Below are 27,084 nucleotides of genomic sequence, written 5' to 3'. Positions count from 1 at the left end.
CTTCAAAACCTTGCTCATCCAGGCAACAGTCGTGTGTGCCCGGTGGACCACCTTAAATTATATCAGGCTGAGCCTGGCACATGATGAGGACGTTTTGACTCTACTCAGAGCATCCTCCCAAAGACCCGCCTGTAGTTCCTTATCCAGCTCTTCTTCTCGCTTGCGCTTTACTTCCCCTGTCTGGCGTCCCTCCCACGCCATAAGTTCTTTATACATTTCTGAGACCATCCCCTCCCCCATCCTCGTTTTTGAAACTGCCTTATCCTGTATCCACTGGGTCGGTAGAAGCGGAAAGGAACCTGCCTCCGGTACGATGTCCTTCACCTGTAAATAATGAAACCCATTCCCTCCTGGGAGTTCAAACTCCTCCTCCAAACAAGAAAAGCTCCCACCAATAAACAGGTCCCCCCGCCTCTCAATCTGTGCTCTCTGCCACCTCTGAAACCCCCCCATCCAACCTCCCCGGCACAAACCGTTGGTTCCCACAAATTGAAGCCCACATCCTCTCTCTATCTCTTAAAGACATTGACATTCTTTGCTCTCTCAGCTTGACACATTTATTTGTCTGACTAAAAGGATGGTCTCTTTCCTAATGTTCACAATTAAAGGGCTGCTTTCCCCAGGAGATGGCTGATATTTGAGGGGGCAGTAAATTAATATCGGATAGAGAAATGTCTACTGTTGTTATATGGTACAGATTAGATATATTATTGATGGTTCAGTAATAAAATATATTTGTTATTATTTCTAGTTTTGTAATATAGTTGTGTATCTATGTTATATTTTTCCAGTCACAGAGTGATTGTAGCACAGAAGGCGTCCATTCATTAATTCGAAACCATACCGAATCTGTTGAGCAAACTAGTCAGTACAATTACCCGTCTATATCCATGTTCCCCTGCAAGTTTAGTTCCTAAATGGGCCAATGCTATTCCATTTTGAAATTAATAATCATCGCAGCTTCCACCAACCTCATAGGCAGTAAATTAGAAGTTCTGAAAAATTGCCTCTGAATAAAGTTCTTCCCGCACCCCCCATTTCTAATCAAGCAATACAGTTCAGCGGCACAGTTGCACAGCTACTCACAGCACCAGAGACATGGGTTCAATTCCGGCTCCAATTTCTGGGTGCTCTAATTTCCTCCTACAGTCCAATGGTGTGCAGTTAGATGGATTGGCCATGCTAAATTGTCCCGTAGTGTCTAAAGATGTCCAGGTTAGGTAAATTGACCATGATCAATGCACAGGGTTACGGGGATATGGCAGGGAGTGAGCCTAGGTAGAGTGCTTTTTCTAAGGGCCGGTGCAGACCCAATGGACCGAATAGTCTCCTTGTGCACTGCAAGAAACATTACCCAAATTCTGTAGTCCAGTCAAATGGACAAATATCTCTGGCAGTTGCCAAAAGATTTTGAGATTCCCTTTTCCAGGACAGGTTGCAAAGTGCATGGATCTGTTGATCAGCTGATTCAGCATCTTCAGGAGAATTGGGAGTATGGATATTAGTTACAGCAGAGTGAGAATGGAGTCAGAGTGTGTGGGGTGGAGATTTACAGCTTTGAGGGAATGAGAGAGGAAAGAATGTTCCATAGAAACTGGAATTGTCTGTTCTGAATTTCTGTCCTGTACCGACACTGAGATGATCTTTGTAAACACATTTAACAGGATATTAGAAGATGAGGATTTACACACAGAAATCTCAAACCAAATATCACATCAAACCAAACATCACATCAAGATCTGACAGTCACTCAATTCATCAGGACCTGAATATCATCGGCCTTTGAATCTATAAGGAGAAATGTTTTTCTGTTCCGTCAGATTCAGATTTTAAACATCAGTGTGGCTGAAAATGCACCGAGATACACACACTCAATAAGAATGTTCCAAAGCACTGACTTTTAACCAGTTACACAGCCTGAAAAAACATTGCATCATTCACAGTGGGGAGAGACCGTATCCGTGCTCTGTGTGGGGACGAGACTTTAAGAGACACGAGGACACCAGCAGCATGGAGAAGCCATGGAAATGTGGGGACTGTGGGAAGAGATTCAGATCCCCATCTGTGCTGGAAACTCACCGACGCATTCACACTGGGGAGAGGCAATTCACCTGCTCTGTGTGTGGGAAGGGATTCAGTCAGTCATCCACCCTGCAGACACACCAGCGAGTTCACACCAGGGAAAGGCCTTTCTCCTGCTCCATGTGTGGGCACCGATTCACTCATTTATCCACCTTGCAGGTACACAGGCGAGTTCACACCGGTGAGAGGCCATTCATCTGCTCAGTGTGTGGAAAGGGATTCACTCAGTTCTCCAGCCTGCCGAGACACAATGTCACTCACACCAATGAAAGGCCCTTTAAATGCTCTGACTGCGGGAGTGGCTTCAAAAGCTCTCGGGAGCTGATGACCCACCAGGGCATTCACACTGAGGAGAGACCGTTCAGCTGCTCTTACTGCACAAAGAGGTTTCGAAAGTCATCCACACTACGGACACACCAGCACATTCACACCGGGGAAAGACCGTTTACCTGCTCTGAGTGTGGGAAGGGATTCACTAAGTCACCCGATCTGCTGATACACCAGCGAGTTCACACAGGGGAGAAACCATTTACCTGCTCTGAGTGTGGGAAGGGATTCAGTTCTGCAACCCAACTGATGAGACACCAGCGAGTTCACACCAGGGAGAGGCCGTTCATCTGCACTGGATGTGGGAGGGGATTCGCTCATTTACCCAACCTGTTGAGACACAATGTCACCCACACCAATGAGAGACCCTTTAAATGCTCGGACTGTGGGAGCAGCTTCAAAACCTCTTCGGTACTGATGGAACATCAACGCACTCACACCGGGGAGAGACCATTCATCTGCTCTGTTTGTGGGAAGGATTCTCTCGGTCATCCTATCTGTTGAAACACCAACAAGTTCACAAGTGATGACATGGGTTGGATTCTGCTGTTATTGCTGCTGTTAATCACATCCAGGACTGAACCATGTTCATTTTGACACTTGGTGAAGTGGGAGGGTCGGAGGATTTATTTCTGCTGGACTGGCTGTTCTCATGACTTTGCTTCCAGTGGGCTGATGCTCTTTGAAACTGGGAGCATTTGGAAACCAAAGGTAGTTTTAAGGTATTTATATTTGTATGGATAAACATTAGAATAAAGTTATAGTTTCCAGTCGGTGTTTTGTGCCTCGAAGGGAGCTGTAGTTAGACGTTAAAGGCTGTCTACGTGGGGATTAGCTTCAATCCTAGGATATGATTGTGTTTAGATAGCTCCGCATAAAGAAAAGATAGTTGCTGAGCAACTAGAGGCCCTGAAAGATGGCGAACAGCTTTCTTTTGCTCTTTAGTTTATAGCTGAAAGCTAGCAGCAGTTGCAGGCAGTTGGAGTCAGGTCACGGAGCAGGGAACAGCTCCCAACTCTGCTCGAAGCTGGAGAGAGAAACCAACTCTCTCTCTCAGCTTTGCTATAAGAAAAGCTGTACATTGGAGTAATGTGCAGGAAAGAAGATTCAGAGGAAACTCGGGGATAGCTGGGTCTGAAGACCTGGAAAGAGAACAGGATTCTGTTCAGGGACCCCAGACAAAGCTGAGAAGGAATTGGTTAGTGAAAATACAAGACAAACGTTTCCTAAAAAAATCCTCACTGTTAAAATGTGTTAATATCGTCTATGAACAACTTGTAAAGTATTAGTTGGATATCAGAATTTGTGTAACAGTGAAATCATAAATGGGTTGATCCAAAATCCTGGCACAGATTTCCTGCTAAAAATTGGAGTCAAAAGGGTCCTTTGGAAAAGTTGGACTGGATTTTGGAATGTGGATCACTAAGTAAAGGTATTCTTACAAGGGAATATTTTTTAAAGTATTTTGGGAATGGAGTTTGGAAACTCTCATATGATAATCATCTGGGGGGATTCTAAGGAGAAATCCGGAAACACTAACTTTGTGCCAATGAGACCATTGGGGCTTCAAATGTATTTTGTCATCCATGTGAGTCTTAAAACTTGTGTGTATTGGTGAAGCGGAAGGAGGTGTAAAGGAGGATTGTATTATAATCCATTTTTATGTTTAATTTTTTTTCTTATTGATAAACTAATCAGTAGCCCCGTGACTCTGTTTCATTTAAAAAAGTTAAAGTCTTTTGAGCTAGGGTTCCATTATGGGATCTTCCTGTTCCGTTATAACGTCAACTGGGATCGGGACAGGAGTGAAAATTTCTACTGAAATGGAAATAGGAGCAGGAGGAGGCCATTCGGCCCTTCAAGCATTCTCTACCATTCATTCTGATCATGGCTGATCATCCAACTCAGTAACCTGTTCCCACTTTCCCCCTGTGTCCTTTGATCCTTTTAACCCCAAGATCTCTATCTGACTCCTCTTTGAAAACATACAATGCTTTGGCCATAACTGCTTCCTGTGGTAGCAAATTCCACAGACTCACCGCTCTCTGGGTGAAGAACTTTCTCCTAATCTCAATCCTCAGTGGTTTACCCTGTATCCTCCTGGACACTAAATAGTGTTTTTCCCCAACTACAGACAGATCGAAAATAAATTCAGAAAGAACTGGAAAAACGCAGCAGGTCTGGCAGCATCTGTGGGGAGAGAAACAGTTGACGTTTCACGTCCAATGTAACTTACTTCAGAACTAAAGAGAGGGAGAAATGTGCTGGGTTTGATGCTGGTGAGAAAGGGTCAGGTAGAACAAAAGGGAATGTCAGGGATTGGTTAGAGGGTGGGTGAGATTAAAAGACAAAAATGTCCTGTTACAAAAGGCAAAGGGAGAGGTACTGGTTGCAGTAAAGAAACAAAGCATTGGGGTGGAACGGTGACACAGTGGTTAGTTCAGCTGCCCACGGCGCTGAGGTCCCAGGTTTGATCCTGGCCCCGGGTTACTGTCCGTGTGGAGTTTGCACATTCGCCCCATGTCTATGTGGGTTTCAGCTCCACAACCTAAAGATATGCAGGTAGATGGATTGGCCACGCTAAATTGCCCCTTAATTGGAAAAAAATAATTGAAGACTCTAAAGAAATTTTAAAAAAGAAACAAAGCATTGGTCCACAGTAAGTGTTAATGGCAGAATAAAGGACAGCTCTGTCTGGAAGCAAAAAACATGAAAACAAATTGCAGACTGGCACTTGGTAAAAAAACAAATCAAAATGGAGGAGAGAGTTCAGGGTGTGAAGTTGTTGAACTCAATGTTGAGTCCAGAAGGCTGTAAAGTGCCTCATGGGAAGATGAGGGGCTGTTCGTCCTGCTTGTGTTGGGCTTCTCTGGAACATTGCAGCAGGCCGAGGACTGAAATGTGAGCCTGAGAGCAAGGTGGTGAATTCTAATGGCAGCAAGCGGAAGGTCAGGGTCATGCTTGTGGACTGAGCGGAGGTGTTCCACAAAGAGGGCAGGGAACAGGCTACAGATGAATTAAAGAGAAACCATTTGTGTCCAGAATATTGTGAATATCCTTTTACTCTGGTTGTCTTTGATCCTCAAGTCATTTTCTGTTTTTTTAACCATGTTATGCTTCATTAATAAACATTTATCATAACAATATTTGATTTTTCATGATTAGATTGATGTCGTTCAGGGAAAGTGGGTGAGAGGGGTTGACAGGCTCTTTAACAGAAAGTGAGTCCCTCTGAGGTAATTGGCAAAGGAGCCAGAGGGGGGGGATGAGATTTTATTTTATTTATTGACACAGCGAGTTGTTCTGACCTGTCTGAAAGCAGATTCAATTGTATCTTTCCAAATGGTAAATACTTGTAAGGGAAGAATCTTCAGGGTTCTGGGGAAAGAGCAGAGCATTTGGAGGAATGGGAGAGTCCTCTCAAAGATATAGCGGGGACCTGGTGGGCTGAATGGTCTCCTCCTGCACCCTGTGAATCTGAGCCTCCTGCTTTTGTGCAGGTTAAAAGGGACAGATTTCATTGCAGCCTCTTCCCTGTATATGTATTTAAAGAGACGGGTTTCTCTTTAGCTGTGAGTGACCGATATAACAATTGGTTGGAGGCCCATTTCCCGGTCAGTCCTCCAGCACTTTCCTGTCTCTCTATTAGTGCGACGTCCATGGTAGTTTCCCAACTGGGAACAGGCCCCTTTATTCTTAGGTAAATTCAGTCTCAGCTCTGTTGCCTGGCTGTCATTGACACGAGCAATAGAGACAGAAAGGTGCCCGAGGCTCAAATGGGAAGTCAGAACTTGTGGCTCTAAACCAACACTTCAACATTTGTCAGTGAAATCCATGTTATTTATACTGGGGTGTTTATTATTAGAGTTAGGCACTGGAGGCAAAGGGTGGGGATTTTAAAGGGTAACTTTCCATTTCTAACTTTGTATTGTTTATAGTATCAGCCTATAGGCTCAGTGGGCAGCTCTCTCACCTCTGAGTGAGAAGGTTGAGAATTCAAATCCCAGTCCAGGGACTTGAGGACAAAAATGACATCCAACATTCCTCGTCCCAGCACTGAGGGAGTGCTGCACTGTCAGAACAGCCTTCTTTCAAATAAGATGTTAAACTGAGGCCCTGTCTGCCCCTCTCGGGTGGGTGTAAAAGTTCCCACAGCCACTATTTTGAAGAAGAGCAGGGGAGTTACCCCAGTGTCCTGGTCAATATTTACCCCTCAATCAACATCACTAAAAACAGATCATCTGCTCATTATCACATTGCTGTGTGGGATCTTGTGTGTAAATTGGCTGCTGCTTTTCCTACATTGCAACAGTGACTACACTTCAAAAGTACTTTATTGGCTGTAAAGCACTTTGGGACGTCCTGTGGTTGTGAAAGGTGCTATAGAAATGCAAGTTTTTAAATTAAAGATTTATGTTTTCTGAACTTGTTATTTGGAACTTAATTGATTTCAGCCACACCCAACTTACCATTTAATAAATTCACTTTGGTTCAGACAAGGCAATTAAGGCAAAGGCAGAATTCTCTTGAAGTTAAATTTAAAACGTTTATTCAAAGAAACTTTAAGACATTGACTTTTACAACTTCATGCGGGTGATCAGTCTGTAGAAGCGTAACCCTCTCTGGCTCCTTTGACAGTAATTTCCTTGGAACTCGGCCTCTGGAATCTTCAGTACTTGGCCAGCAAGGAAGACCTTCAGAACCTCTGCTTTTATCCCCAAAGTGACCATTACTTCACATCAGAGTTGGGCCTGTTGTAACATGACCATTGGTCAATTTGGTCACTGGGTCAATTTAATTGGATCCCCAATTACTGACACCACCGTCTCTCATTATCTTAGACAGGAATACAATAGAACTGTTTCATACTATCCCTTTATCTGATTCTATACAATCGCTTATTCAAACAGTTTCAAATGTTGAGGCGAATCAAAGTTTGAAGGTCTCTCTTGCCAGTACATTTATCTTCATTGCACATGCTTTACAAGCACAGCAATTAAGCTGTTACATTTTTACAGCAAATAAAACTGAGTCTCTTACTATAACTACTGATTCATTATTGAGTATTTAATTGTAACTCAATTAAGGCTCATTACTTAATCAGTTACTGACTGGTAGCTAATTAATACAGTAATCTTTAATTAATACATTTGGTTAATACAATATCCACTAGTTGAAAAAGACAGTTTTGTGAAAGACAATACCTTTCTTTCTTACTAACCTAGATTGGATTGAACATTGAGTCTTCGACTTGAGCCAGACATTGGCAATATATGATCTTCTGTAGCTTTACAAAATTCTGGAACAATTTGTTACTTGAAACAATTTTGCCTCACTCAGCTTTGGAACAGAATGAATTTTTAAAATAAAGGTCCAGTCACGTTTCAGAGTTTAACATGGTTTCCTTAACCTTGTTACTCATAACAGTGAAGATTGACGAGTGATTGATTTTAAAAACAAAATATTATCAATGAGGCATACCCAGAATTTCCGACATTATAATAATAATATAATCGCTTATTGTCACAATAGGCTTCAATGAAGTTACTGTGAAAAGCCCCTAGTCGCCACATTCCGGCGCCTATTAGGGGAGGACATTACAACAGTGACTACACTTCGAAAGTACTTCAAAGGCTGTAAAAAGCTTTAGGAGATTGTGTGGTCATGAAAGTTGTTATAGAAATAGATATAGAATCCCTTGAGTGCAAAAGGAGGCCATTCAGCCCATTGAGTCGGCACCGACTCTTCCATAGAGCACTCCACCCATATCCACTCACCAGTAACCCCATAACCTAACCTGCACACCCCTGGACACTGAGGGGCAATTTATCAGGGCCAATCCCCCTAACCCATACATCTTAGGACTGTGGGAGGCAACCAGAGCACTCGGAGGAAACCCACACAGACATGGGGAGAATATACAAACCACACACAGACCGTGACCAAGGCCAGAATTGAACATGGGTCCCTGGTCCTGTGAGGCAACAGTGCTAACTACTATGCCATTGTGATGCTCAAATAAATGTAATTTATTTTTAGAACTAGTTCCCAAACTTGGATATATCACACTCGGTCCACTCACGAAGATCACTCATAAAGACTGAGACTTGATTTTATGTAACAACCATGTCTTTCACTGCATTTCAAATACCCTGTGAAAATCCAAACACAGTATCTCATGAAGGTATTAGATTTAAAACAGAATGACTTCTTGTGATTTGGGATTCACTGCCTGACAATGGTGCAGGAAGTGAATTCTGCTGTAACTTTCAAAAGGGAACTGGACAGATTCTGCAGGAAAATAAACTTGCAGGGTGATGGGACCAATCAGATTGTTCATTCAAAGAACTAGCATGGGAATGGTGAGCTTAATGGCTTCCTGCTTTGCCCTTTGATTCTCGTTTACATTTGAAGAAAATCTTAGACTTGAACCAGAGATTGGCAGTATTTGGGAAATACCTGAAACCCACTTCCGAGGAGGGGGGTAGAAGCGGAGATGATGAAATGTTTCCAAAAGAAAATGGGATGGGCTTTTGAGGGAAATAAATCGACATGGATACGGGGATAGAACAGGGCAATCATTTGATCTACAGAGATCTACAAGTTGTGAATCTTTGGAATTCTCTACCCCCAGAGGGCTGTGGGAGCTCAGTCATTGAGTGTGTTTAAAACAGAGACTGACAGATTTCTAAACACCAATAACACAAAGGGATATGGGGATAGTGTGGGGAAAAGACATTGAAGTGGATGATCAGCCATGATCGTATTGAATGGTGGAGCAGGCTCGACGGGCTGAACGGCCAACTCCTGCTCCTATGTTCCAATGATACGAAGATGTGAGAAACACCCAGATAAATTAGACAAAAGAACCCTGTAACCACCATAGCCCATCTTCATGGCAACGTGGCTGCTTTGGGAACTGAATATCTTCCAACGTGCAAACACCTTTTCATTCTGTGCTCCTCGTCAAACTTGGAACCAGGTAATCGCAACTAACCTCAAAAATGGTCAGCCCACCGGAGGCAGAGGTGTTAGACCGGCCAGTCCAGCAGAAAGAAACCCTCCAATCATCACCATTCACCAGATGTCAGAATTAACAAAATGCAGTCCTGGATGTCAGTGAGAGCAGAAACAATAACAACAATTGTAACTTATTGTGAACTTGTCCGAGTCACAACAGGTGTGATGAATCACAATCCCCCCCTCCCCGCAGTGAGAGCAGATGAATGGTCTCGCCCCAGAAATAACCCGCTGGTGTGTCCGGATCATTGAATGTCTCCCCTGCTCAGAGCAGGTGACTGGCTTCTTCCAGGTGTGAACTCGCGAGGGTTCCTGCAGGGAGTATCGATATCTGAATCCCTTCTCTCACTAAATGCAGGTTAATGCCTTCTCCCCTGTATGGATTCTCTGATGTCTCTGCAGGTGGGATAACCGAGTGAATCCCTTCTCACACTGAGAGCAGATGAATGGCCTCTCCCCAGTGTGAACTCGCTGGTGTATCCGCAGTTCGGATGACTGAGTGAATCTCTTCTCACACTGAGAGCAGGTGAACGGCTTCTCCCCAGTGTGAACAAGCTGGTGTCTCCGCAGGCTCGATGAAGTAGTGAATCCCTTTTCACACTGAGAGCAGGTGAACGGCCTCTTCCCAGTGTGAACTCGCTGGTGTGACTGCAGGGCGGATAACTGAGCGAATCCCTTCTAACACTCAGAGCAGATGAACGGCCTCTCCCCAGTGTGAACCCGCTGGTGTTTCCGCAGGTCGGATGATCGAGTGAATCCCTTCCCACACACACAGCAGATGAACGGCCTCTTCCCGGTGTGAACTCGCTGGTGTGTCCTTAGGTGGGATTATTGAGTGAATCCCTTCTCGCACTCAGAGCAGATGAACGGCCTCTCCCCAGTGTGAACTCGCTGGTGTTTCTGCAGGGCGGATAACTGAATGAATCCCTTCCCACACACAGCAGGTGAACGGCCTCTCCCCAGTGTGACTGCGCCGATGAGCTTCCAGTGCAGATGGAACCCTGAATCCCTTCCCACGTCCCCACATTTCCACCGTTTCTCCAGGGTGGGGTGTCCTCGTGTCTCTCCAGATTTGACAATCAGTTGAAGCCTCGTCCACACACACAACACGTGTAAGGTCTTTCCAGACTGTGAATGGTGTGATTTTTTTTCGGTCTGTGTACTGGTTCAAACTCTTTCCACAGTCAGTGCTCTGGAACACTCTCACTCGGGTGTGTGTGTCTCGGTGCTTTTCCAGTCACACTGATAGTTAAAATCTTTTGATGCCGACAGATCGGGCAAACATTTCTCCTTCTAGATTCAAAGGCCGATGATACTCAGATCCCAAGGTATCAAGTGACTCTGTAAGACCGAGACGTGACAATTGAGATTTCTGTCTGCAATTCCTCCTCTTGTAATATCTGTAAAAGGAGTTTACAAAAGTGAACACTCAGTACAGGATAGAAATTCAGATCAGAGAATTCTAGTTTCTATGGAACATTCCTTCCTCTCATTCCCCAATACCTCGTCTCCAATACCTATTCCCCATACCTAGTCTCCAGGGAGCGGACTCGGAGGGACGGAGTGTCGGAGCTGTGAGTACAGAAACCTTATCTCGGGGATTCGCAGCCGAGTCTCCGGGGAGCGGACTCGGAGGGGCAGGGTATCGGAGCAGTGACTGTAGGAAGGATGAGCTCGCTGACCACTGCACCCTGGTACAGGAGGCCATTCAAGCGGGGGGGAGGAAGTGGTAGTTGTCGGGGATTCTATAATTAAGGGAACTGATAACATCCTTTGGAAGCAGGACCGAGAGTCCCACATGGTATGTTGCCTGCCCGGTGCCAGGGTGAGGGGCATCTCTAACCGGCTTGAAAGGATATTGGAGAGGGAGGGGGAGGATCCAGTTGTTGTGATCCACCTTGGGGCAAACAACATCTGCAAGACTCGGAAAGAGGACCTGTTTGGGGAAAATCAGGAACGAGGAACAAAATTAAAGAACAGGTCCTCAAAGGATATAATCTCTGGATTATTACACGAGCCACGTGCAAATTTGACACAGGGATGAGAAAATTACAGAAGTAAACACGTGGCTAAAGGAGTGGTGCGAGAAAGAGGGGTTCCATTTCACGGGGCACTGGCATCAGTATTGGGATAGGAGGAATCTGTACCGTTGGGACGGTCTCCACCTGAACCGATCTGGGACCAGTGTCCTTGTGGAAAGGATAAATAGGGAGGTCAGAAGGACTTTAAACTAATAAATGGAGGGGGAGGGGAAGGCCTCAGGGGAACTCAATACTGTTCCAAAAACAAGTAGCAGGATGGTCTGGACTGGGAAAATACACCGGTCATAAAGTTTACAGGAGGGACAGAGAATATGGCAGAGGGGGTGGAGTAGCCTTACTGATTAGAAATACCATCACCTCAATGGTGAGGATTGGATTTGTTAATTGTCACGTGTATCGAGATACAGTGAAAAGTATTGTTCTGTGTACAGTTCAGATAGATCATTCCATACATGAGAACAATACATAGGGCAAACATCAATACACACAGCGCCTTCTCCTCCTCCAAAATAGCCCCGTAAACCACCAATACTACCCCTTCCCCAGTCCCCCTGTCGTCAGCACCTCCTCCAGCAATGTGGAAGCTGGCTCTACTGGGAAACTCTGTATCACCTTTCTGGCAAACTCTCGAACCTGCAAGTATCTAAATATTTTCCATTGCTCCAGCCCATACTTCACTCCCAGCTCCTTCAATCCCGCAAAACGACCCCCAAGAAATAAATCTTTTAGTGTCCAAATTCCTTTCCAATCTCATCTCCGAAAATTTCCAAACCCACTTCCCTGGTGGGTGGGGAGGGGGGGTGGGTGGGGGGGGGTGGTGGGTGGGTGGGGGGGGGGGTGGTGGGTGGGTGGGGGGGGGGGTGGTGGGTGGGTGGGGGGGGTGGTGGGGGGGGGGTGGGGTGGTGGGGGGGGGGTGGGTGGTGTGGGGGGGTGGGGGGGTGGTGGTGGGGGGGGTGGTGGTGGGGGTGGTGGTGGTGGTGGGGGGGGTGGTGGTGGTGGGGGGGGTGGTGGTGGTGGGGGGGGTGGTGGTGGTGGGGGGGGTTGTGGTGGTGGGGGGGGTGGTGGTGGTGGGGGGGGGTGGTGGTGGTGGGGGGGGGTGGTGGTGGTGGGGGTGGGTGGTGGTGGGGGGGGGTGGGTGTGGTGGTGGGGGTGGTGGTGGGGGGGGGTGGGTGTGGTGGGGGGGGTGGGGGTGGTGGGGTGGGGGTGGGGGGGGTGGTGGGGGTGGTGGTGGGTGGGGGGGTGGGGGGGGTGGTGGGTGGGGGGGGGGTGGTGGTGGGGGGGGTGGTGGTGGTGGGGGGGTGGTGGTGGTGGTGGGGGGGTGGTGGTGGGGGGGGTGGGTGTGGTGGTGGTGGTGGGGTGGCGGGGGGTGGGTGTGGTGGGGTGGGGGTGGGGGGGGGGGGTGGGGGTGGTGGGGGTGGGGGGGGGGGTGGTGGGGGTGGGTAACCAGACTGGGTTTATAAGGGTTTTCCAGTCACAATGTCAGACGGTCACCATCAGCTGTGAAAAGTTGGCCCCATACAGCTGCCTGAAAGAGGGGCCATTGACATTCACCGGTTTTTAAATGGCATGGTGGGCGTGGGGCATCTGAAGGGGAAGTTAGCAAGAGGAGGGGGCTTACACCTCAACCCCTCCCCACCGGCATGGCCTTGGACTCAGTAAAATTGATCTCGTAACTGGAGAAGGCACTCTTGCCGTGTTAACCCAAAGCCACTGTTGCCGTGTTATCCTCCTTCAACAGAAGCCGACTCGGGCCCTCCAGATGATTCTCCTCCACCTTCACCAAACAAACCTCCAGATGCCGCTGGTTCTTCAACATCCTGCACCTTTTATTAGCAGTGTAAGACATGATCAGCCCCGAGCATAAACTTTACACGTCTCCCACAAAATGGAGGGGGAAATACCAGGAGTCGAGTTAACCGAAAGGAAGAACTCAAACTATTCCGTAAAGTGTGCCGTAAATGAAGTGTCTCTTATCAGGGAGGCATCAAACTTCCACGTTCTTGACCTGGGGGTGAGCCCTCGAGCAGAAACTCCAGACAAACGGGGGATGGTCTGCGATTACGATGCTCCCTGTGGTGCAAGTGGACACCAGGTGTAGGATCATCCTCGGCACAAACAAATTGCTGATTCTAGTATGACATTGATGTGGGGCTGGAAAGAAGGTAAAATCTCTGTTCCTCGGGTACAAAGTTCTCTAAACATCCACATAACCCATCTCCTCACAAGCCGAGGCCAACACCCTAGCTTGCAGCGTGAGGGGTTCCTGGTAACCGGGAGCTTATCTACCAGAGAATTTAAGTGGCCATTGAAGTCACCAACCACAAAGAGTTAGTCGAAGCTAACTGTACAAAATTCACAACAACCTTCGTAATGAACTCCGGGAGTAATTCGGGGATCCATAAAGATTCATTATTGAAACAACATCTCCATTCACCAAACCTCTAATGATCACATATCTACCTCCTTTGTCCTTGGTGCAGGTTTCAACCTTAAAAGGGATATTTTTATTCATAAGGATTGCCACACCCCTCCTATTTGAGGAAAAGGAGGTGAAAAAACCTGCCCCACCCAATCCCGCCTCAATTTAAAGTGTTCCTCATCATCCAGATGGGCTTCCAGTAATAAAGCGATGTCGACTTTCTCCTGAGGAAAGGAGAGGATCTTTTTCCTTCTGATAGGGTGATGGATGCCCCGTACATTCCCTGAGAAAATTTGCAGATTAACTGCCGCCATTAGTTAGGCGACAGAGAGAACAGGAACAGATTTTCACACCACAATCGGGCGTGCGCCATTACCCCCTCCTCCAACTCACTTTACACCAGAGGCACCAAAGTTTCCCCAAACTGCTCCTTTCAAGGATAAAAGCCCTGTCTGTACCAGAGTAGGATAAAGTCAACAACACATAAACCCTCCCAAAAGAACAAAAATACAAAAGAATCACAACCACAATAGATCCAAGGGGACATTCCTCAATAAGACTGAGGACCTGGAGGATTAACCTCACGGCCAGACTGTCGTTACCCTCAGGATATCTTCTCCAAAATGAGGAGAAGAAAAGAAGGGCCAACAAGGGAATGGGGATCGAAGGTCCCTCCCACATTTTGGACCCACTCGTGAAGACCTGCATCCACCACCACCCACCCTTCGGCAATGGCACCACTCGGTTCTGCCATGATTAACACTCGGATAATAGAAGAAAGACGACGGATAATAAGCACACGGCACATCTACCATAACTGAGATAAGATAATCCGAGTCCCTGGAACACTCGAGGAGAAGAAGAAGACATTTAATCGGTGCTCACAGAATAACAACTCCCTTCAACAGGATAAACGATAACAAATTCAGACAACAACACCATGATAAGGAAAGAGTTTACATTAGAGCCTCAGTTAGTCTGAGCTGTAAATCATCGCTCCAATCCTAGCCCTTCGAGGATTTAGCGAAGACCAAGGCAGTAGTCAGATTATTGAAAGACTTGAAGGAGTTGTCGGATACAATTTTCAGGGTCACAGGATGACGCAACATAATTCACTGTAAGGTGAGGTGGGAGCCAGGTCTCACCTCACCTTGCCCGTCTCCAGGACCCTCTGGTGATCTTTCAAGTTGTGGAAGGGAATGATTACAGGCCTGGGATGAAAACTATCCCTTGGCCTCAAAGACAGGATCCGATGCCCTTTCTAATTTCTAATTCTAATACCCAGGCTTCACATCCAGCTTGAGAAAACGTGGCAGCCGGTCCTCGAAGAACCTAACGCGAGCCTCACCCTCCACACCTTCTGGCAGGCCGACGACTCAGATGTTCTTTCTCTGACCTTCGGTTCTCCAAGTTCTCCAGGAGTCCACCACACCACTCCGGCCGTTTTCCAAGGATTAAATTTTTGCCTCCGCCGAGGACGCATCTTGCTCAACGTTCAGGATTCTCTCCTCCGGATCATCGAGCCTCTTAATGGTGTTTTACAGCTCGGCCTCATGAGCTCACAGATATTGAGTCAGCACACTCAGCCTCTGGTCAGTAACACGCAGAATGTCGCTGACATAGATCGGCCAATGATCCCACAGAATAGACGAGCAGGCTCGATGGGCCAAATGGCCAACTGCAGCTCGTATTTGTTATGATCTCTGTGCTCAGGACAGGAAGCAGTGAGCGTGCATCTGTCAATCAGCCTGAATCAGCACCTTCAGGAGAATTGGGAGGGTGAATATTAGATACAGCAGAGTGAGAATGGAGGGAGAGTGTGTGGGATGGAGATTTACAGCTTTTGGGGAATGAGCGAGGAAAGAATGTTCTCTAGGAACGAGAATTGTCTGTTCTGAATTTCTTTCCTGTACTGACAATGATGTCTTTTGTAAATTGTTTTTACAGGATATTAGAAGAGGAGGATTTACAGACTGAAATCTCAAACTTCACGTCTCAATCTGACTGAGTCTCTCAATTCCTTGGAACTGAATATCACCGGACTTTGTATCTAGAAGGAGAAATGTTTGTCTTTTCTGTCAGCCTCAAAAGATTTTAACCATCAGTGTGACTGGAAAAGCACCGAGACACACACACCCGAGTGAGAGTGTTCCAGAGCACTGACTGTGGAAAGAGCTTTAACCTGTTACACAGCCTGAAAAAACATCATACCATTCACAGTGGGGAGAGACCGTACACGTGTTGTGTGTGGATGAGGCTTCAACTGATAGTCAAACCTGGAGAAACACGAGGACACCCAAAACATAAGGAAAACGTGGAAATGTGGGGACTGTGGGAAGGGATTCAGGGTCCCATCTCAGCTGGAAGTTCATCGACGCAGCCACACTGGGGAGAGGCCGTTCACCTGCTCTGTGTGTGGGAAGGGATTCACTGAGTTATCCACCCTGCAGAAACACCAGCGAGTTCACACTGGGGAGAGGCCGTTCACCTGCTCTCAATGTGGGAAGGGATTCATTCGGTTATCCAACCTGCGGCAACACCAGCGAGTTCACACTGGGGAGAGGCCATTCACCTGCTCTCAATGTGAGAAGGGATTCACTCACTTATCCACCCTGCAGACACACCAGCGAGTTCACACTGGGGAGAGGCCATTCACCTGCTCTGTGTGTGAGAAGGGATTCACTCACTTATCCAGCCTGCGGAAACACAAGCGAATTCACACTGGGGAGAGGCCGTTCACCTGTTCTCAGTGTGAGGAGGGATTCACTCAATCATCCGTCCTGCGGAAACACCAGCGAGTTCACACTGGGGAGAGGCCGTTCACCTGCTCTCGGTGTGAGAAGGGATTCACTACTTCATCGAGCCTGCTGAAACACCAGCGAGTTCACACCGGGGAGAGGCCGTTCACCTGCTCTCAGTGTGATAAGGGATTCACTCAGTCATCCCACCTGCAGAGACACCAGCGAGTTCACACCGGGGAGAAGCCGTTAACCTGCTTTTAGTGAGAGAAGGGTGAGCAAGCGGGTGATTTTTGAGGCGATGAGTATTGTGGCGGATAAAGGGGGCCGATATGTGATGGTGAGTGGTAGGCTGCAGGGGGCCCGGGTGGTGCTGGTGAATGTATATGCCCCGAATTGGGACGATAGAGGGTCCATGAAGCGAATGCTGAGCCGGATCTGGAGGCGGGGAAGGGGGGGGGTACTTTAATCCGGTACTGGACCCGGCACTGGATCGATCCAGGTCAAGGTCGGGCAAGAGGCCAGCTGCAGCCAAGGTTCTGAGGGGGTTTATGGATCATATGGGGAATGGACCTGTGGAGGTTTGCCAGGCCAGCGGCTTGAGAGTTCTCCTTTTCCCATGTGCACAAGTCCTATTCATGGATAGACTTCTTCGTGGTGAGTAGGGAGTTGATCCCAAGAGTGGAGGGGACGGAGTACTCGGCAATAGCGATTTTGAACTATGCCCGCACTGGGTGGAGCTGGAGTTGGGGGAGGAGAGGGGCCAGCGCCCGCTGTGGCGCATGAATGTGGGACTGCTGGCAGATGGGTCTGTGGGCGGGGCCGAGGGTGCATTCAAAGGTACACGGAGGCCAATAATAATGGGGAGGTATTGGTGAGTGTGGTCTTGGAGGCGGTGGTCAGGGGAGAGCTAATCTCAATCAGGGCTCACAGGGAAAAGAGGGAGAGATTGGTGGGGGAGTTACTGAGGGTGGATAGGAGATACGCTGAATCCCCTGAAGAGGGGCTGCTGAAGGAGCGCCGGAGCCTCCAAACGGAGTTTGATTTGCTGACTATGGGGAAAGCTGAAGCCCAGTGGAGGAGGGCACAGGGTGCAGCGTACGACTATGGGGAGAAGGCGAGTCGGATGCTGGCGCATCAGCTACGTAGGAAGGAGGCGGCTAGGGAAATTGGAGGAATCAGGGACAGAGGGGGGAACACGGTGAGGAGTCCGGCCAAAATAAAAGAGGTCTTTAGAGATTTCTACGGGAACCTGTACAAGTCAGATCCGCCGGAGGGGGAGGGGGAGGGGGGGGGGGGGGGTGCGGCGGTTCCTGGACCAATTGAAGTTTCCAATGGTGGAGGAGGGGCAGGTAGAAGGTTTGGGGGCCCCGATCGGGATGGAGGAGCTGGTTAAGGGGTTGGGGAGTATGCAGGCGGGCAAGGCCCCGGGGCAGATGGGTTCCAGGTTGAGTTCTACAGGAAGTTTGTGGAACTGCTGGGCCCGTTGCTGGTGAGAACCTTCAACGAGGCGAAGGAAGAAGGGATTCTTCTCCCCGACGATGTCGCGGGCTCTGATCTCGCTTATCCTCAAGCAGGACAAGGACCTGCTGCAATGTGGCTCGTATAGGCTGATTTCGCTCATCAATGTGGATGCCAAGTTGTTGGCGAAGGTCCTGGCGACTAAGATTGAGGATTCTGTCCCGGGAGTGATACACGAGGACCAGACGGGGTTTGTGAAGGGCAGGCAATTGAATGCAAATGTGCGGAGGCTCCTGAATGTGATCATGATGCCCTCGGGGGTGGGGGGGGGGGGGGAGGCGGAAGTGGTGGCAGCAATGGAAGCGGAGAAGGCCTTTGATCGAGTGGAGTGGGAGTACCCGTGGGAAGTGCTGGGCAGGTTTGGGTTCGGGGAGGGGTTCATAGGGTGGGTCAAATTGTTGTACCAGGCCCCGGTGGTGAGCGTATCGACAAATCGGCTGAGGTCAGAGTACTTCAGACTGTACTGTGGGACGAGACAGGGGTGCCCCCCTGCTGTTTGTCCTGGCAATTGAGCCGCTGGCCATGGCGCTGAGCGAGTCCAGAAACTGGAGGGGGTTGGTCCGGGGAGGGGAGGAGCATCGGATCTCATTATATGCAGATTACCTGCTTTTGTATATCGCAGATCCAGTGGAGGGGATTGCAGAGGTCATGCAGACCCTTAGGGAGTTTGGCGAATTCTCAGGATACAAGCTCAATGTTGGGAAGAACGAGCTCTTTGTGGTACATGCGAGTGGTCAGGAGAAGAGGTTGGAGGAGCTGCCGCTCAAGAGGGTGGAGAGGAGTTTCCAGTATTTGGGTATCCAGGTGGCCAAGAGTTGGGGGGTCCTGCATAAGCTCAACTTGGCGCAGTTAGTGGTCCAGATGGAGGAGGACTTTAAGAGTTGGGACGTATTGCCACTCTCCCTGGCAGGCAGGCTTTAATTTAGAATTTACAGTGCAGGAGGAGGCCATTCGTCCCATCGAGTCTGCACCGACTCTTTTGAAAGAGCACCCTACCCAAGCCTACACCTCCACCCTATCCCCATAACCCAGTAACCCCACCCAACACTAAGGGCAATTTAGCACGACCAATCCACCTAACCTGCACATCTTTGGACTGTGGGAGGACACCGCAGCACCCGGAGGAAACCCACGCACACATGGGGAGAACATGCAGACTCCGCACAGACAGTGACCCAAGCTGGGAATCGAACCTGGGACCCTGGTGCTGTGAAGCAATTATGCTAACCACTATGCTACCGTGCTGCCCTAAGTTGTGGAAGTGAATGATTACAGGCCTGGGATGAAAACTATCCCTCGGCCTCAAAGACAGGATCCGGGGCCCTTTCTAATTTGAAACACCCAGGCTTCACGCCTAGCTTGAGAAAATGTGGCAGCCGGTCCTCGGAGAACCTAACAGGAACCTTATCCTCCACACCTTCTGGCAGGCCAACGACTCGGATGTTCTTTCTCTCACCCTTGGTTCTCCAAGTCCTCCAGGAGTCCACCACACCACTCAGCCGGTTTTCCAAGGATTGAATTCTTGCCTCTGCCGAGGAGGCATCTTGCTCAACGTTCAGGATTCTCTCCTCCGGATCATCGAGCCTCTTCATGGTGTTTGCAGCTCGGCCTCATGAGCTCACAGATATTGAGTCAGCTCACTCAGCCTCTGGTCAATAACACGGAGAATGTCGGCAGTCATCATTTTCACTGCCTCTGAGAGAGTCCCGGAGAGCGCGGGGTCGCGAGACCTCCTGAGGGTCAGGCCGCCATGTTCAAAAGGCGGCTCCACCCCCACTGAATCCGCCTGCACTCTTTTATCGATAGATTTCTTTTCTAAAAAAAAAAAAAAATTTAAGAGTACCCAATTATTTATTTTATTCCAATTAAGGGGCAATTTTGCATGGCCAATCCACCTACCCTACACATCTTTGGGTTTTGGGGGTGAAACTCACACAGACATGGGGAGAATGTGCAAACTCCAATCGGACAGTGACCCAGGGTCGGGATTCGGACCCGGGTTCTCAGCGCTGCAGTCCCAGTGCTAACCACTGCGCCACATGCCGCCCAATCAATAGATTTCTTGACATATTTCGGCATAATCTCACCAAAACTAATCCTGAAGTCTTCCAGAGACATGAGAACAAATATTAATTCTGGCATTAGTTAGATGAATGCCGGGAAATCAGGATAAATGACGGATTATAGGCGAGTGGCACCAGAACCTGCGGAAAAGCCGCTTCACGTGGTCCCCCCCCAGACAGATTTCTGATTGGCGAGGGAGTCGAGGGTCATGGGAAACCGGCAGGAAAATGGAGAGAAAGCTGAGATGAGGGATTTCCTCACTCGAGGATGTAACACAAGTGCAAGGCAATGACCATCTCTTGCAGGATGAGAATAATAATCTTTATTGTCACAAGTAGGATCACATTAACACTGCCATGAAGTTACTGTGAAAAGCCCCGAGTCGCCACATTCCGGCGCCTGGTCGGGTACACGGAGGGAGAATTCAGAATGTCCAAATTACCTAAGAACACGTCTTTCGGGATTTGTGGGAGCACCCTGAGGAAACCCACGCAGACACGGAGAACGTGCAGACTCCACACAGACAGTGACCCAAGCCTGGAATCAAACTTGGACCCTAGAGCCGTGAAGCAACAGTGCTAACCACTGTGCTACCCTTGGCGAGGATCTAACCACTGCCCCTTGACATTCAGTGGCATTACCATCGCTGAATCCCCCACAAACAACATCCTAGGGTTACTATTGATCAGAATCTGAAGTGGACTAGCCATATTAATACTGTGGCTACTAGGGCAGGTCAAAGGCTGGGAATTCTTTTTCTTAATAAATATTTTTATTCTTCACATTTTCATTCAAATTTACACCCACCGACAAACAATCAACAGTAACAAGTATAATGTCAATCCCCTGGCCAACAATTCCTTCCTCCCACCAACCCCCAAACAACCCTCAACATTTTAAATACAAACATCAAAGAAAATAATTCAGGAATCCACCATCCAACCCCATACAGTCACCAACAACATACACAGTCCAACCCCCCACTCCCCCCTTTTGTTCAATGTCATCCAATTTTTGAAAGTGCATAATAAACAAAGCCCATGAATTGTACAACCCTTCCCCTCAACTCAGACTTCACTTTCTTGAGTGTTTAAAAACTCCAACAGATCCCCCCCGCCACACCAGGACACAGGGTAGAGAAACTGACCTCCACCCCAACAGGATCCGCCTGAGCGAGGCGAAGGCTAAAACATCTGCCTCCGCATCCGCTTCCAACCCTGGCCGATCCAATACCCCGAATATGGCCTCCAGAGGACCCGGCTCATGCCTCACATGTACCACCTTCAAAATTACCTTGAACACCTCCCGCCAATACCCCTCCAGCTTTGGACAGGACCAAAACATATGAACGTGGTTTGCGGGTCCCCCCCCCCCAACGTTCACAAACATCCTCTACCTCCTCAAAGAGTCGGCTCATCATCACCTTTGTGAGGTGCGCCCGATACACCACATACAGCTCTATCAGCCTCAACCTCGCGCACAAAGTTGAGGCGTTTATCCTCCAGAGCACCTTGCACCACAATCCCTCCTCCATGCTCTCTCCCAGCTCTTCCTCCCACTTTGCCTTAATCCCCTCCAGTGGGCCTTCTGTTCTCCTCAAATCGCCCCATAAATTGCCAACACCACCCCCTTCTCCATTCCCGGAAAGCTCTGTATCTCCCTCTTAGCGAAATAAAGGCTGGGAATCCTACAGCGAGTAACTCACAACCTGACCTCCCAGAGCTTGTCCAAACATCTACAAGGCACAAGTCAGGAGTATAATGGAATACTCTCCACTTGCCTGGATGAGTGCTGCTCCAACAACACTCGAGCAGCTCGACACCACCCAGGACAAAGCAGCCAGGTTGATTGCTCCTCCGTCCACAAACATTCAAACCCTCCACCACTGACGAACAGGGGCAGCCGTGTGTACCATTTACAAGATACACTGCAGTAAGTCACCAAGGTTCCTCAGACAGCACCTTCCAAACCCACGACCACTAATATCTAGAAGGACAAGAGCAGCAGATACCTGGGAACCTCACCCCCTGGAGGTTCCCCTCCAAGTCACTCACCAGACCGACTTGGAAATATATCGCCGTTCCTTCACTGTCGCTGGGGCAAAATCCTGGAACTCCTCCCTACCAGCACAGTGGGCGTACCTACACCTCAGGGACTGCAGAAGTTCAAGAAGGCAGCTCACCACCACTTTCTGAAGGGCAACTAGGGATGACAAAAAATACTGGCCTAACCAGCGACCCCCAAATCCCCGTCAATGAATTGATTTATCTTTTTAAATACCCAATTGTTTTTTCCAATTGAGGGGAAATTTAGCATGGCCAATCCACTGGTGCTGGGCGGCACGGTACCATAGTGGTTAGCACTGTTGCTTCGACTGTACCTCCTGTTTGTTATGGTCTCTGTGCCTAGGACAGGAAGCAGTGAGCATGGATCTGTCAATCAGCCTGAATCAGCACCTTCAGGAGAATTGGGAGGGTGAATATTAGATACAGCAGGGTGAGAATGGAGGGAGAGTGAGTGGGATGGAGATTTACAGCTTGTGGGGAATGAAAGAGGAAAGAATGTTTCATAGAAATTAAAATAATCTGTTCTGAATTTCTATCCTGTACTGACTATGATGTATTTTGTAAACTCCTTTTACAGGATGTTAAAAGGAATTTCTATCCTGTACTGACTGTGATGTATTTTGTAAACTCCTTTTACAGGATGTTAAAAGGAGAGGATTTACAGACAGAAATTGCAAACATCATGTTTAGATCTGACAGAGTCACTCGGTTCATTGGCCATTAAATCGGGAAGGAGGAATGTTCGCCCGACCTGTTGGCTTCACAAGATTTTGAACATCGGTGTGACTGGAAAAGCACCGAGACACACCCACCCGAGTGAGAGTGTTCCAGAGAACTGACTGTGGAAAGAGCTTTAACCAGTTACACAGCCTGAAAACACATCACACCATTCACAGCGGGGAGAGACCGTACACGTGTTCTGTGTGTGGACGAGACTTCAACTGATTGTCCGACTGGAGAGACACGAGGAGACCCAAAACATGGGGAAACGGTAGAAATATGGGGACTGTGGGAAGGGATTCAGGGTTCCATCTGCGCTGGAAGCTCATCGACCCATTCACACTGGGGAGAGGCCCTTCACCTGCTCTGTGTGTGGGAAGGGAGTCACTCAGTTATCCCATCTGAAGTCACACCAGCGAGTTCACACCAGGGAGAAGCCGTTCACCTGCTCCGACTGTGAGAAGACATTCAGTCACTCATCCACCCTGCAGACACACCAGCGAGCACACACTGGGGAGAGGCCGTACACCTGCTCTCAGTGTGAGAAGGGATTCCCTCAGTTATCCAGCCTGAACTCACATCAGCGAGTTCACACTGGGGAGAGGCCATTCACCTGCCCTCAGTGTGGGAAGGAATTCACTCAGTCATCCAACCTCAAGTCACATCAGCGAATTCACACTGGGGAGAGACCGTTCACCTGCTCTCAGTGTGGGAAGGGATTCTGTGTTTCCTCGAACTTGCTGAGACACCAACAAGTTCACAATTGATTACAGGGGTAGGATTCTGTTGTTATTGTTTCTGCTTCAATTACACAGAGGACTGCATTGTGTTCATTCTGACAGTTGGTCGATGGGGAGGGTCAGAGGGTTTCTTTCTGCTGGACTGTCCGGTATCCTGACTTTGCCTCCAATGGGCTGATGCACTCTGAACCTTCTTGCAAATACCTGGTTTGAAGTTTCACAAGAATCAGAAGAGTGAAAGGGAGTTTTGAAGTTTAAGACTATTTGTTTCCATTTCTGTTTGGAAGCCCCAGAACCATGCCACGTTGCCACGAAGAGGGACTATGGTGGTTACATGGTTCTTTTGTTTAGTTTATTTGGGTGTTTCTCACTGTGGAAAACTGAGTATGCGGGGCTCAGGGTATGAGGGAATAAGGTGTCTGAGGTGGGCTGGGAAAATACATTAAAAGGTATGATGGGAGATAGCTATTATTTAAGGAATTATTACATATTTACAAGGGGATTGGTTAGTTCAGTTGGCTGGATGGCTGGTTTGTGATACTGAGCGACACCAACAGTGTGGGTCCAACTCCTGTACCAGCTGAGGTTATCCATGAAGGCCCCGTCTTCTCAACATTGCCCCTCGCCTGAGGTGTGGTGATCCTCGGGTCAAATCACCACCAAGCAGCTCTCTCGCTCTCTCTTTCTCAGGAGAGAGAAGCTTGTGGTCCTCTGGGACTTTGGCGACTTTCACATATGTATGACAAATATAAATTAATTTAAGGAATAAATATCCAACAGTAATAGTGATGCAATGGTGCCGAGGGGATTTTCACAGTAGTTTCTTTTGACAATAATAAAGATTATTATTATAACAGGAAACATTAAAGATTCCATTACATGAAAAGAAGGGGCTCATAAAATGGCCAAAATAGGTAATAAGCCTGAGGACTGGGAACTTGTTTTAGAATTCAGCAAAGGAGGATCAAGAAACTGATAAAAAGAAAATAGAATATGAGAACAAACTGGCGAGAAACATTAAAAAAAGGACTGGAACAGCTCCTATAGGAATGTGAAAAGGAAAAGATTAGCAAAGACCAATGTGGTCCATTCCAGACAGAGACAGGAGAGTTTATAATGGGGAATAAGGAAATGGCAGGGAAACTAAACAATGTGTGTCTGTCTTCACGGAGCAAGATAGAGAAATTGTCCTAAAAACACCAGAGAACCAAGGGACTCGTGAGCACGAGGAACTGAAAGAGATTAGAATTAGTGAAAAAGTAGTACTGGAGAAATTAATGTGATTGAAAGTTAATAAATCCCCAAAAGCTGCTGCTCTACATCCCAGAGTGTTGAAAGAGGTGGCTGTCGAGATGGTGGATACATTGGTGATCATCTTTCACAATTCTGTAGATTCTGGAATGGTTCCTGCAGATTGGAAGGTGGTAAATGTAACCCCACTATTTAAGGAGAGAGAGAGAAAACAGGGAACCACAGACCCATTAACCTGACATCATTGGAGGAAAAATGCTACAATCTATTATAAAGGATGTGATAACATATGAATTAGGAGCAGATGTAGGCCACTCGGCCCCTCGAGCCTGCTCCACCATTCATTACATCCTGGCTGATCTGATTGTAACCTCAACTCCACACAGGCCCCTTAGAAATTAAATCTGCGGAGATAGTTATGGGGAATAAGGAAATGGCAGAGGAGTTAAACAGATATTTAGCATTAGTCTTTATGGTTCCATTAATACTAAAGAATATGGAGGAGGAATTAAATACCAATACTAGAGACGCAGTATTCAACAAACTAATGCGGCTAAAGACAGATAAGTACCCTATCCCTGATGACTTACACCTTAGGATCCTAAAGAAATGCCTACAGAGATAGTGTCAGCAGTTTTGGCCCCCTTATTTAAGGAGAGATATTATTTTATTGGAGGAGGGTTAGAGAAGATTCACTATGATGATCCCCGGTATGAAGGGATTGTTTTAGGAGCAAAGGTTAAACCGGTTTGGACTCTACTCATTGGAATTTAGAAGATTGAGAGGTGATCTCATTGAAACATACAGGATTCTTCAGGGGCTTCACAGGGTAAATGCTGAGAGGATGTTTCCCCTCGTGGGAGAGTCTAGGCCCAAAATAAAGAGATGTCAATTTGAGACTGAGATGAAGAGGAATTTCTTCTCTGAGGGTTGTGAATCTTTGGAACTGAAAGCTGTGGGGACAGAGTCCCTGTGTATATTTAAAGCTGAGATAGATTCTTGATCAGTGAGGGAATCAAGGATTCCAGGGAAAGGGCAGGAAAGTGGACGAGAGAAATGTTGAGTCAGCCATGATCCTATTTAAAGGCTGAACAGCCTCCTCTTCTTCCTATTTCATATCGTCATATGATGGTCTTCGCCCCACCTATTGTCCCGATAACCTTTCACCCCCTTGCTGAACACGAATCTATCCAGCTCTGCCTTCTAAATATTCAAAGACTCTGCTTCCACTGCCCTTAGGAAGAGAGTTCCAAAGACTCAGCACCCATTGCGAGAAAAAAAGTTCTTCTCTGCCTTAAAGGGGCAAGTTGCTACTTTTTAAAAATTCCAATTAAGGGGCAATTTAGCCTGGCTAATCCACCTACCCTGCTAATCTATGGGTTGGGGGAATGAGACCCACGCAGACACGGGGAGAATGTGCAAACTTTACACAGACAGTGACTTGGGGCCGGGATCAAACCCGGGTCCTCAATGCCGTGAGGCAACAGTGCTAACCACTGTTGTTACTTTAAGAAGACTTCAATTTCTAGATTCTCTCACAAGAGGAAACATCCTTTCCACATCCAACATCAAGGTTCAATCAAGTCACCTAAACTCCATCGGACACAAGCCCAGCCTGTCCATTCATTCCTCATAAGATAACCTCCCTACTTTTGTATTCCATTCCCCTCACAATAAACAATGACATTCTATTAGCTTTCCTAATTACTTGCTGTACCTTTATACTCACCTTTTGTGATTCATGCTCTTGGACACCCAGATCCCTCCGAATCTCCGAGCTCTGCAATGAATACAAATCTTCAAGTAATAACTTTTCCTACATTGCACTCCATTTGGGAAATTTTATACCACTCATTTAACATATATTTTTGTAACCTCCTTATGTCCTCTTCACAATTTAATTTCCTACCTATCTTTGTATCATTGTAACACAGGAGCAGGAGTTGGCCATTCAGCCCATTGAGCCTGCTCCACCATTCAATATGATCATGGCTGATCATCCACTTCAATGCCTTTCCCCCCACACTATCTCCATATCCCTTTGTGTTATTGACATTCAGAAATCTGTCAGTTGGGCGGCACGGCGGCGCAGTA

General features: G+C 47.7%; 1 protein-coding gene across 3 annotated transcripts in view; it reads left to right on the top strand.

Moving 5' to 3' along the window:
• LOC140420262 (uncharacterized) overlaps positions 1-27,084 on the top strand; it is a 40,506-nt gene that overhangs the window by 884 nt on the left and 12,538 nt on the right. The window contains exons 2-3 of one of the 3 annotated variants that reach the window (XR_011946251.1): positions 15,838-16,902; positions 22,919-23,774. Coding sequence is in view for 1 of the 3 variants with exons in the window: in XM_072504299.1 (XP_072360400.1) it covers positions 2,011-2,913 (903 nt within the window). In the remaining 2 variants the exon portion in view is untranslated. Of the gene's footprint in view, positions 1-1,664; positions 5,554-15,837; positions 16,969-22,918; positions 23,775-27,084 lie in introns of those variants that run through there. The other 2 variants (XR_011946252.1, XM_072504299.1) reach the window with 2 other exon arrangements.

Source organism: Scyliorhinus torazame, chromosome 5 (assembly GCF_047496885.1).
Source record: "Scyliorhinus torazame isolate Kashiwa2021f chromosome 5, sScyTor2.1, whole genome shotgun sequence".
Taxonomy (NCBI): domain Eukaryota; kingdom Metazoa; phylum Chordata; class Chondrichthyes; order Carcharhiniformes; family Scyliorhinidae; genus Scyliorhinus; species Scyliorhinus torazame.
Note: the sequence above shows the minus strand (reverse complement) of the source record. Positions and strands in the feature narration are given on the sequence as shown.